The following is a 12,548-nucleotide window of genomic DNA, read 5'->3' as shown; positions in this document are numbered from 1 at the left end:
TCTCTTAAGGGAAATGCAGGGAAGTACAAATTTCCGGCTGTTTTCTTGGCAAATATTTGTGCATTTTATAAATCTGTGCTCGTCCAAAGTTCCTTGTTTGTGTCTTGGTGCTTTCACAACTGTGAGACGCAACTATTAGGGGCAGTTTTGGTGCAGTTGTGGGGTGGGGGTGGAGTAGCAATCTCTGCTGACGTTGGCCTCTTAGACTGCTCTTCACAACCAGGGGAATGTAATTGTGTTTCCAAATGAAGTCTGCAAAAGAAGTTAACTGGGAGCCTTCATCCTGTGCGCGTACTTAGCAAAGCATAAATGCGAGGAGCTGAATATTTGTATCACCATTGCTCGGCTTCTTTGTGGAAAGGTTCAAATCAGGCGAAACTTCTGCATGGAAGAGGGAATGCAAAGGATAATCAAAACCAAGGCACTGACCACTGGGAATGGAAAGTTTACGGATAGTCTGGCTGATGTTTCTTTGTTTGACCTGTTCCGCTAACTCTTTCTGTCCTGAGCAATGTGACTGTCAGCATCAGCATCTCCTCTGTGCAAACCGAGGTCTCCGGACTGTGCCAGAATCCCGCCAAAATGCCATGGACATCTTGACTTACAGCCTAGGGGGCAATTTTATCAGCAATATCTCAGACTTCGATTTCACTAGATTTACCAGGTTACTTCGACTGGACTTACAATTCAATAAGATTGAACACATTCATCCAAAAACTTTTGAGAAACTTTCGAGACTGGAAGAGCTGTACTTGGGTAATAACATCATCTCAAACATTCCTGCTAATGCTTTCAATTATCTCCGGAGACTGAGGCTCCTAAATATGAATAACAATAGTTTGAAGAAGCTGAATCAAAATGTCTTTTCACACCTAGATAACTTGGTTAAGTTAAGACTTGATGGAAACTCTTTGGAGATCCTGCAAGATGCAATTTTCAAACACTTGGGTAATCTCCTTTACTTGCAGTTAGAATCAAACAAGATCCATGTTATCAGTGGGAGCACCTTTATAAATTTAAGGAAGCTCATATTTTTAAACCTTGCCAAGAATAACCAGACATCTATACACAACAGTGCTGTGTTTGCACACCTCGGGTCATTGACAACTTTGATCCTCGATGAAAATAATCTCAAATATATTGGAAACCGAGTTTTCCAAATGCTGCAGAAACTCTCCAGACTGTCTCTCAGTAAGAACAAGATTTCTTACATTGGTTCCGAAGCTTTTGGAGGCCTTTACGGGTTGAAGGAGTTGCTTATTGATGATAACTTACTGAGAGAAATCCCATATAAACTACTGGATCCTTTGGTAAAGTTGGAACAATTAGATCTCAGTCAGAACCAGATCACCAGTGTCCACCCACATGCATTTAAACAACTGACGGCTCTCAAGGTGTTGAAGTTGAAAAACAATCGTTTGACCTACTTATCTGGAGACACCTTTGCGTTTACCAACTCCTTGTACAGCCTTGATCTGAGCAACAATAATTGGACGTGCAACTGCAGGCTGAAAGGCTTCAAGCGATGGATGAGCTTGGCACACGCCCAGGGAAGGCTGCTAACTGTATTTGTCCTGTGTAATAACCCCATTGGTTTGAACGGGAAGTATCTGGATTACTTGACGGACTCTGAGATGTGTTATTCTCATAAAGCTCAGTCGTTGTTAAACTTTTCCAAAGGCTCTGTAGTTGATGTTCAATCAGACCAAGAGCGCATCCTGGAAGTAGAGAACATGCACACTGATGGACATTTAGACCAGCAACAGAAACCGTCCTCTTCACCTGTTCCAGTCACCAGCCTATCGCCCAGAAGTAAGCATCTTGTTCTCCAATCTTCATCGACTAAGTCAGTTACAGTCAGCCCAAGTCAATGGGAAGCCTTAGAGTCTCTGATCACAGCCCGGGAGACCTTGGATGTTTTAACACCTTCCACCACTTTTCCAATTTCATCGAAATCTGAGCGATATTATCTCCTAAAGTCCAAGGATAAATTGGTACAAAAACCGCTGATAACAGACCCTTGTGAATTCAATAAGCTCTACATTACCAACCTAACAGTGGAAGAGGTGACCTCAACCACAGCCACCATCAGATGGAAGGTGGCACATCCAGGCTTCAGGAATACTGTGCATTTCCGGGTGCTCTTTGACAGGTTCGGCCAGTCGGTGACGTTTCATCGCTTCATATATGTCAAGGATAAGTCGGAGTGGGTCACTCTGAGGGAGCTACGGGAGGAGACTCCTTACATCGTGTGCCTGGAAAGTGTCATCGCTGAGCACGTGTGTCAAGTGGCATCCCGTGACCATTGCCTGGGCGTCCTTACCTTGCCACCAAAGACAGGCCCTTTGGATGTGCAGCATTTCATTTTGATTTTATCAGGCACCAATGCTTTCTTGGTGCTCCTGGGACTCATCATCTGGGCGTCCAAGGCTCTAAGGAAGCTGCGACGGAAAAGAGCACCAGTCAATGTACGGCGGATGTACTCCACACGACGTCCACTGCGCTCCATGGGCTCTGGTGTCTCAGCAGGAGATTGCGGAGGCTTCCAGTCCAACAGATCGCGATCAGTCATGTATCAACTCAATGAGGCAGATCTGATGGACTTTCAGTCAGATCGACTCATGGACATTAACTTGAGGAGGGAAGATATTGGGCAACGGTATGGCGATTAGTGCTGATCATTAATCAAGTCATTACTCCACGATGGTAAAACAAACAAAAATAAACAATGTGATGCCCTGTTATTAGTATGACCTGTTAATTCTGACTGGCAACGCATTATCTGAAGTTCCTCACCATGCCAGATTGCTGCAAGGGTTGCCCACAGCTCGTGGTCTAACCAACTTAAGGTTTCAATAAGGTTGAAAAATGTTTTGTCAATAGATGATAACATTGTTTGACAATGTCTGTTTGCGGGTAAAAGTACAGAAAGAACCTGCCACAATAATGTGTTTCCAGTGACTTCAGGACATCCCAAAACAAATCATAGCTGATGAGAATTAAAAATGTTAATGGAAATAAAGTTGGGAAACAGCAGCCAATTTGTGTACAAGGTTGCATTAATCAACCAGATTATTTGTTTTGTATTGTTGCTTTAGAAACAAATGCCAAATACTAAAATCACTTAATATCTATAACAAATATCAAATCACCAAAATTACTGTTTATCCTTTTGGAAAAGGATGCATGATACCTCTCTATTCACCTAAGGAGACGAATCAGACCTTAGTTTATTATCTTATCCGAAAGGTGGCATCTTAAAATGAGCAGAACTCTCTTGATGTGCACTGGATTGTGTCCATAAATTGAAGTACGAAAATATATTGATTAGGGTTTTGAACTATAAATCTTCTCACTCAAAGAAAGAAATATCAAAAGGTGATACATCTGGTTCTTTCACAGTAAGATACCAAACTTAATTTTGCCTTGTGCCTAATCTTGTCCATTAAATTTAAAAATAAGACCGTGTCTCATATTGTATTCAATATTGTTACTGGGATTAGTCATTACTTAACTCGGAAGTATAAAGGACACGTTAAAGCAACATACAATATTCATCCTTTCAGAGCGAGTTTTTATGGGGAGCAAAGCAACAGTTTGAAAATAGTAATAGTGTACCCTGATGTGTGTCTTTCTTTTTTTTTCTTGTGATTTTCTATAAATTTAGTAAAATAGTAAGCCACAATCTCTCACGTCATACCAATGACTTTGCTATATCTGAAAATGTTTAAATGAAGGTTTTCATCTGATAGACACTATTACTGCAACACATTAAAGTACATTACAAATGATTACCAATTTAATGCATTTATTGAAATTTCCTACATGTTATATTTGTATCTATGTTTCCCTTAACTGTTTTCTAAATCTCTGTCACAGTTCAAAGTACCAACATTATGACAGGAGGGAAAATAAATAGTTTTGTGCTGTCATTCTCTTATGCGGAACTAAACAATTATCTTTGATTTCATAGATTTCTTTTACCAAGTAGCACCTAAACTGAGTGACCTTCAGTTCTTTTATATGTAGCCAGTAGAGTTCATGCATTTGGAGATTCAGACAGCTCAACTAACTTCACTTCACACAGCAGAGTTGAAGGCCATTCACCCCATCATGACTGTTTCAAGTTCCTTGAAATAGCTTTTTAATAGTTGGCAGTTGTAATTGACATTCTTTCAGGTGGTACATTTCAAGTCACTCAAATCAGCAGCATTAAAATAAAGTCTCCCCAATTTTCCTATGTCATTTGGCAAACAACCAGATAGCGCTAAAGATAGACACAAAAAGCCAGAGTAACTCTGCGGGCCAGGCAGCATCGCTGGAGAAAACAAATGGGTGACGTTTCGGGTTAGGCTCTATTTCAGACTCGGATACTACTGATTGATGATGATCAGTTCTTCTGCCGCAAGAAACAGAGCGTTCTATCAAAATGTTGATAGCATTGAGCACAGTATTAAATCATCGCATAGCTTTCTGTACTTCAAGGGGAGCAAGGCTCCCCTGAAGACCATACTCCAAAAACATACTCTCTGCATACCACCTGAGGCCAGTTTAAAATAAGGTGCCCTGTATTGGATACAATATTCCAGTTACCTCCTGGAGGATTGCTTGCTCCATTCTTCCCATTTATAAAGTCCAATGTTCAATATTTCCCAGCTTGGATACAGCAGCATGTATTGTATAGTCCTACAGGTGATTTGAGATATGGTTTATCATCTAAAGTATGTATAGCAGCGTCAGAGTACTTGTTCATTTGCTATTGTAAGTCTGTGCAATCTTTAACTTGAGAAGGATATGTCCCACTGTTTACTCAGAATTTCACAGGTAGATCAGAAATTGCAAACCATTTAACCGATCTGCTGCATATTTATCTGTTAACAAGTAGAATTTCATATATTTTATAAATAGAATTTATACATTTTAGTACATTCAAACATCACAAGAGGAGACAGAGGATGATCTGATTTTTGTTAGTCGTCACCGAGAATGTTGTTTTGAATCATTTCATTCAATTTAGTTAGCATTTGGGCGCCGATTTCTGAAGATCCATAATTTAATTAGATCATGCTAAATGTCAGCAGAATTTTATTTTTCAGTTTAGTATGCTGGATTTCAAAAAAATGCACTTAGTTCAAAGCAGTTGGTTAGAGTGAGCGATTACGGAAATACAATTTTGGAAATTAGCATCGATAATTTTTACTTACTCAAATCGGCTCATCTTGAAAGCATCATACAGGCAATAAATTGTTTTTGTCCATGTACTTAAATAGCTTTTCAGCAGTGAAAATGAACTTCAGGCAAACAAATTAAGTTCAGTCTAGTCAGGTTAAAGACTATATTAATAAAACAGTGTGGAAATGGCAGATTCAAGGAATAATAAAAGTTTTTATCTTCTGTTTAAATGTCTGTTAACATTTATTTTTATTAAAGATTAAAAAGAGGCTGCTAGGCAAACATGCAGATATTTTCAGTAAATTTATTTTTGTCATAATTATTTTCAAGTTTGTTATAATGCGTCACATTTAGCAGCTGATGCACCAACACATAGGATATTAGATACATTTTATATTTATGGAGTTTTCCTACATGTGTTTCAATTGCTACACCTCTCCTTAGCTCTGCACCATCTTCCTGTCCTATTGCCACACTCATCACCACCATACATTACCAAAATTCTCCATCACTTGTGAAATCCTCTGTCATTATTTTTTGCTTTTTCAGTTACCCAGATCATCAAAGACCTGCCACATTTTGCTAAAATTCTCAGCCTCTCCATCTCTTCTCCTCAGGATTATTTCAAAAATCAATCTTCGAACAGGATTCTAGTTCATCCGCTGAATAATTTCTTCTTCATCAGTGTCTTGTTTAGTTATGCCTCTGTGAACAACTTCAAACATTGGAGGTGATGAGAAAATTGCAATTTCTTGTTGAAATGCAGCTAGATTGTTACAATTTTCCAAGCACAACCTTTTGTTCAGTGAATTTGTCTGGATCTGCAAATAATCCTTTCTATTGGCAATGTGTTATTTTCATGAGCTTGCATTTTTCAAATATCAAATGCAATAGCAATAAATTTGAGCCTTCTTATCCATTTAATCTCTTCAGGAAATTTCAACAAGGATGCTTTATGGTATATTACATCTGTGTTTTGAAATCTGCACTTTTCCAACTGAACATCTGTTGAATATTAGTTAAAGGATGCAAGAGATTACAAAAAAAAATCATAACTGCCTATCAACTCAAACAGGAAGACTTTGAATCAAACAAATAATCAGTTGTGAGGAAGTAAATGAATAACATCAGAAACCTCAAGTTATGTGCCCAACTATATTCTTCAGCAATCCTTGTTGATAAACATAAAACGCTGGAAGTATGGACAAGTTTGGGGGAATTGAAATTAAACTCTGTAGAAAATAGCAAAAGTATAACATGAAAGTATTTCAATAAAGTTGCACCACTTGCAAAAACTGGTCACAGCAGTGCAATCTGAAGTAGAAACTGCCACTAATGTACCCCACCTCAGCATAATAACACATAGAACTCTAACTAAGCTTCAGATAATTTCCCCCATCCGTTACACACGGATTTTCCTTCTTCAGTCTACTTGAGCTAGTCACTGGATAAATAGTGATTCATTGAGCCATCTATCCTCATGAAATTAACTAATGCACCAAAATTTAAGAGAACAAATTTGGATATACATGTCAGACAATATAATGATTACATGAGTCATGTAGTGAAATTAATTCAACTTTTTGGAAGCGGTTTTGCATAAATGCTTTATTCATGAAGTAGTTTGTGAAAGAACCTTGTGTTACTGTATGATATGATGGATTCCTCACATTCTTTGATTTTTCCCCAACATTTGGATTTTGTGTTTATTGCCAAATTGGACCTCAGCGCTATCTGCTTCCTGCAGCTAGTTAATTTACCAGTTATTTTGTTTTATTTGCTCTGGGGATTTATTTGAGGGTGGATGAAAAGGGCTGGTGGTGCAGCAGAGTAAATTGTGGCTTTGGAACTATGGAGTCATGATACTTCAGGCGTTATGACTGTGATGTAAACCTTAAAATGCTGTAATTGTTTCCACGGATGTTTGGTTTCCTCTATTTGGTTATCAGTATACCAACATAGTGAAGTGTGTTTACTTGTTATATGTACTGGGAGTGAACCATGTAAATCTTACCTGCTGTCTCTTTACAGGCCCATTAATGCAAAAATACAATAAATAAATATACAATAACAATAATGCAATACATTGTTAATCAGTAATACCTGTACTAGGTAACCAGGTTATAATAGTGTAAAACTAAAGTATGTGGTGTAACCAAAAACAAAGTCCATAGTCCATTAGGGCGGCACAGTGGTGCAACGGCACAGTTGTTACCTTACAGCGCCAGAGACCCTGGTTTGATCCTGACTACTGCTACTGCCTGTGCGATATTTGTACATTCTCCCTGTGACCGCGTGGCTTTTCTCCGGGTGCCCCGGTTTCCTCCCACACTCCAATGACGTACACGTTTGTCGGCTTGTAAGTTAATTAGGCTTCGGTAAAATTGTAAATTGTTCCTAGTGTGTAGGATAGTGCTAGTGTATGAGAGGATCACTGGTTGCGCACACTTGGTGGGCCGAAGTGCCTGTTTAGGCACTGTAACTCTAAAGTCTATAAGTATAAAGTAGATTGGTGCTAGGGTAGGATTATGATTTGGGTTGTGCAGTGTGATTCAAGAGTCTAGTGGTTGCTGGTCACAATACCAGCCACCAATTCCATTCCTTTACTTTCAACAGGGTCTGAAATTTAACCAGATTTTCACTGAAATGGGTGTAACATTTGATCCTGTGTTAAGCCTCAGAATTAATTTCCCCATACTATCTCTAAAACCTCCCATTTGGCTCTTATTTAATCTGAAACCCTATTTCAGCTACTGATGAATCCTTTATCCACATCTTTATTACCTCTAGGCAAAACTATTCCAACACTACCCAGACTGCTTGTTCAAATCCCACCCTCCGTAAACATGAGCATATCCAGAACTGCTGTTCTTTCTAATTTGCAGCAAATCCCATTCACACTTCAGTTCTGTGCTGCTGCCCGATGTTGTCTCTCCGTTAAACCTTGCCTTGATTCCTAAAGTTTCATCTTTTTGTCTAATCCGTCCATGGCCTCATCCCTGTCTACCTCTGCAATTCCCATCAGCTCCATATCCATCCATGTCATCTGCATCCCTCCAATTCTGACCTTTTTCACCAAATTTAATCCCTCTGCCAATGATGGCTGTTTCTTCAGCAACAAAGACACAAAGCTCTAGAGTTCCTTCTGCTGATCTCTCTGCCCCCCCATTGATCCTTTACGGCATCTATTAAAAAATTATCTCCTTGACCAAACTATTGTTCACCTGCCCTAAGTTTTCTTTGGGGCTTGTCCAATTTATGTGGCTCCTTCAAAGCAACTATTGACAATTTGCTATTTTAAGAAGGCTCTAAAAACACACATTGTTGTTATTTGAGCTTCAATTATGTGAGAGAAATAAAAGCTAGCATTCGAGTGGTAGTATTTCATTTCATACTGTTTCTTTTAATGAACAGTTCAGACACAGATCTGTGTTTTTTATATCAATTTGTAATTTTGGATAAAAACAATGTGACAATTTGTTTTAAATGAGTTCATACATATCAACAATGTCTGATGATTTATTAGAATAACATGTTCAGCCACTTATGGTACTGTGCAGGTGCCTTTTCCATTACACAGTGCCTTGGCAACATTAGCCATAGTAAGCAGAGATTCAATGATGTTCAGAAAGAGATGTGGCACTGAGTCAATTCTGCTTGCACATAGTTGCAGAGGAACAGAAAGGCTATTTGTCAAAACGAGCAGTTCAGGTAGCAGGCTTTGCAAACTATTTTTAAATAAATGGTGTAAAGATTTATGTTGCAAATGATAATGTGAAGTTGTTGCATTTTCTTTCTGGCTATTGCCAATGATGTCTTTTTGAATATAGTTACCTGAAATAATGAAGTCAGTGGTAATTTTGAAGGTTTATATGAAATTGCATCGCTACTGGATAGCAGCATTGACCTCAAATTCAGCAGTTTGATTTCCTGACAGACTTTGTGTTTTTTGAAATAGTTGTATTGTTGGAAAATATGTACCAATTGTTTTTATTACATTTCTTTTGAATACATAAATTATTCAGATGAAAGAAACATTGTGGTATAATTTGGTCCCAGGTATCGCTGTATGTACCATTAATAAAATAATTTTCATACATGTTTTTGTCCCTGTTTTTTCATTCTCCAGAATAATCAATGTAAAAAGGCTTTATGTTATTTTGTTTCACTCTGTGCACCATTCCCACTGTTATCAATCATTTCAAAGGATTTCCTAGTTCTCTGATTCAACCGTGCTGTTATATTGGCTCTGTTTATAACCAGAGGTAAATATGATTGAATGAAGTTCAAAGGACCACAATGTTTGTGACAGTATACTTCCATTACCGAAGGATACGTGACCCAGAGTAATGTGGACTTATTAGCAAACTTACCTTCTGCAACCTTTCTCAACCATCACAAGCGCAACCATGCCCTCATTAGTGGAATTAATGGGAGCCTTCTTTGTAAATGCAGAATTCCATGATTGAGAATGGCGTGGGGTGGATATCTTCATCAGGATTATTTACATGCCCTGGTCTTCACAGGATGAATTTGCCTATTGATCTAGAGGTTCATGTGCAGACCACCTGAGGTGTTGCTGTGGTTGCCTAGGCTATGATTGATACGTGGGCTTAATGTTTTTAAACTTTATAAATAAACCTCATTCAAGGCAGGATGATTAAGGTATCCGTTGCTCTATTTCAGGGGAAGAACATAAAATGTACTCTCCAACCAACTCTTCTTTGCCATGTGGTTACTCCAGATGGCCTCCTAATGGCCTGAGTGTTCAACAAAGCTTACGAATGATTGGATCTTTTCCCAACAAAGGACTGTGCAGACATCATAAACAGGCCCCGTGGGTGGAGGCATCCTTGCCTAAGCATTATGTTGCAAATTATTTCAGCAATGATGTTTAACCACTTTTACTGCTTTAGAACTCTTAAGGGACTGTGAGGGACCATGAGACTGTGGAAACCAAAGATCCTATAGCAAGATCCGCTATAGGATCTTTGGTGGTAACTGGTCTGTTCTGCTTTAAATCAGTGGGATTTATAATTTTACTCAGTTAATAATCACAACATGAGTTGTGAAATAAACTATCTAGGCAATGACCAGTTTAGACTGAGCCTATGGTCTGTATTGAATGAATTAATCTGATCTGTTAAACTAATCTAATTTATTCAATTGTTAAGCTTCAAAAGTCAAATAGGCAACCAGTCCGTAGAATGGTATTATGAATGAACTATCCATCAGGGGAACTCCAGTCTTTGTGAAATTCTATCTAGGTGTGAATTGATGTCTTTGAATGAAAGAGAATGGACAGAATTACATTCATAATATCATTGGCAAATGTGTAAGCTCTTTTGGGAGCTCAAATAGTCCCGCTGGACCAAAGGGTCGCCTCCTGTGTCATTATAAGCAAAGGATAATATATCAACTTCAAAGGTTTCAAAGATCTTTTATTATCACGTGCATGAATTAAGGTGCAGTGATATGCAAATTGTCATACAGCCACACGAAAAAAAAAGCAACAAGACAAACAACTACATAAGAGTTAACATAAACATTCACCACTGCGGATTCCCCACATTCCTCACTGTGATGGAAAACAAAAAAGTCCAATCTTCTTCCTATTTATTCTCCCACAGCCAGGGTGATCGAAGCTCCCGCAACCAGCGGTCGAAGTCCCCGTGTCGTAGCGATTGAAAGTCCCGCGTTAGGGAGATCGAAGCTCCCGCATCGGGGCGGTCGAAACTCCTGCGTCGGGGCGATCAAACTCCCGTGTCAGTGGGTCGAAACTCCTGCAGCTGGGAGTTTCCGAAGTCGGTCTCTGGCCAGAGACCGCGAGCTTTGTGATGTTAAGTTTGCAAGCACCCACGGTGGTTCGGGCTCCGTGATGTTAAAGTCCAGTGGGCTCCCCGTGGTGGAGCTCTCAAACGTCAATCTCCAGCAAAGGCTGGCAACTCCTCGATGTTAGGCTGCAGTGTGGGCGGAGATACGATACGGAAAAAAATGCATCTCCGTCAAGGTAAGAGATTAGAAAAAGTTTCCCCCATCTCCCACATAAGCTAAAGAACACTAAAAACATACAATTAACACATACTATTAAAACACAAAGAAGGAAGGAACGGACAGACCATTGGTAAGGCAGCCATTGCTGGCGGCACCTGATGTCTTTCATAACATTTTATGGGTGGCTGTCCGGGTGAATCCGGGATGTGTTGGCTCTGCTGCAACTGGTCCTGTATTTCCCAGTGTGAGGGGTGGGCTTGTATTTCCAGGTGCTGTTGTATCATATCAGAGCTCCGAGATCCTTGCTGCAGACACTCAATCATGTAGCCCTTATCAATGCTGTAGTCTCTCCAGAGCAGGTGCTTCATGTTTGCATTCCTTAAAAGATGTACTCACTCCTACTAATCATCTGTGTCATAAATTAGCCTGGAGCAAAAGGCTTGAATCAGGAATCTGGACTTTTGCATCCAAAACAACATGGCTGGCTCTCTCTCTGTTGTTCAAGTCAGAGGTTGCTGCTTTCACTTTAGCTGTGCTCTCTTGGCAGAGGATACTGGTATTGTTCAGAGGACACTTGTATTGCCCCAGGCCCGGCTGATGATAATTATCATCTAGAATCTATCTTGAAGAGAATTTTCATCTATGAAAGATCTCCTGGATGGCTTCCAACACAAATGGAAGGGTCATTTAGAACATTGGTTCCCTGCTAACTCCCAAGGGAGCAGTGCCATTTGACCCATTCCCACTTATTTCAATATTGATGTCTGCCTTTGATGGATCCTGCTCTGATTACGAACATAGAAAATAGGAGGAGGCCATTTGGCCCTTCAAGCCAGCACTGCCATTCATTGTGACCATGGCTAATCATCAGTAATCAGTAACCCGTGCCTGCCTTCTCCCCATATCCCTTGATTCCATGAGACCCTAGAGCTCCATCTAACTCTATTTTAAATCCATCCAGTGAATTGGCCTCCATTGTCTTCTGTGGCAGATAATTCCACAAATTCACAACTGTTTGGGTGAAAAAGTTTTTTTCTCATCTCAGTTGTAAATGGCATTCCCTTTAATCTTAGACTGTGGCCCCTGGTTCTGGACTCCCCCGAAATTGGGAACATTTTTCCTGCATCTAGCTTGTCCAGTCCTTTTATAATTTTACTAGACTAAGTGGGACCCGTTGGGTCCCAGTCACACGGGAGGCCTCGTCCCCCCAACGCAACCCATTCCCCAAGGCAATATTCCACCACTCATCTGTTCCCCCAACGCAACCCGTTCCCTCAAAGCAATATTCCACAGCTCACCCATAGCCCTTAACAGCGCAGGCACGGCTCCCATTACGACCACTCATGGGGGGGGGGGGGGGGGGGGGGCGAGAAGACCAATCT

General features: G+C 39.9%; 1 protein-coding gene and 1 long non-coding RNA gene across 2 annotated transcripts in view; both read left to right on the top strand.

The window, feature by feature from the left end:
- Positions 1–12,548, top strand: part of LOC129711968 (uncharacterized) — a 35,377-nt gene that overhangs the window by 3,516 nt on the left and 19,313 nt on the right. The gene's annotated exons all lie outside the window — the stretch shown is intronic.
- Positions 90–9,271, top strand: LOC129711945 (TLR4 interactor with leucine rich repeats-like). The gene has a single exon (XM_055659996.1). It carries the CDS (start codon positions 438–440, stop codon positions 2,670–2,672), a length of 2,235 nt encoding a protein of 744 aa, XP_055515971.1. The 5' UTR covers positions 90–437; the 3' UTR covers positions 2,673–9,271.

The sequence above is a fragment of the Leucoraja erinacea genome, chromosome 2 (genome assembly GCF_028641065.1).
Source record: "Leucoraja erinacea ecotype New England chromosome 2, Leri_hhj_1, whole genome shotgun sequence".
Lineage (NCBI taxonomy): Eukaryota > Metazoa > Chordata > Chondrichthyes > Rajiformes > Rajidae > Leucoraja > Leucoraja erinaceus.
The sequence above is the reverse complement of the archived record's forward strand: the minus strand, read 5'-3'. Positions and strand labels throughout refer to the sequence as shown.

Excerpts from the sequence above, each read along its gene's own strand:
- LOC129711945 (XM_055659996.1), top strand. The coding sequence starts at position 438 with ATGGAAAGTTTACGGATAGTCTGGCTGATGTTTCTTTGTTTGACCTGT.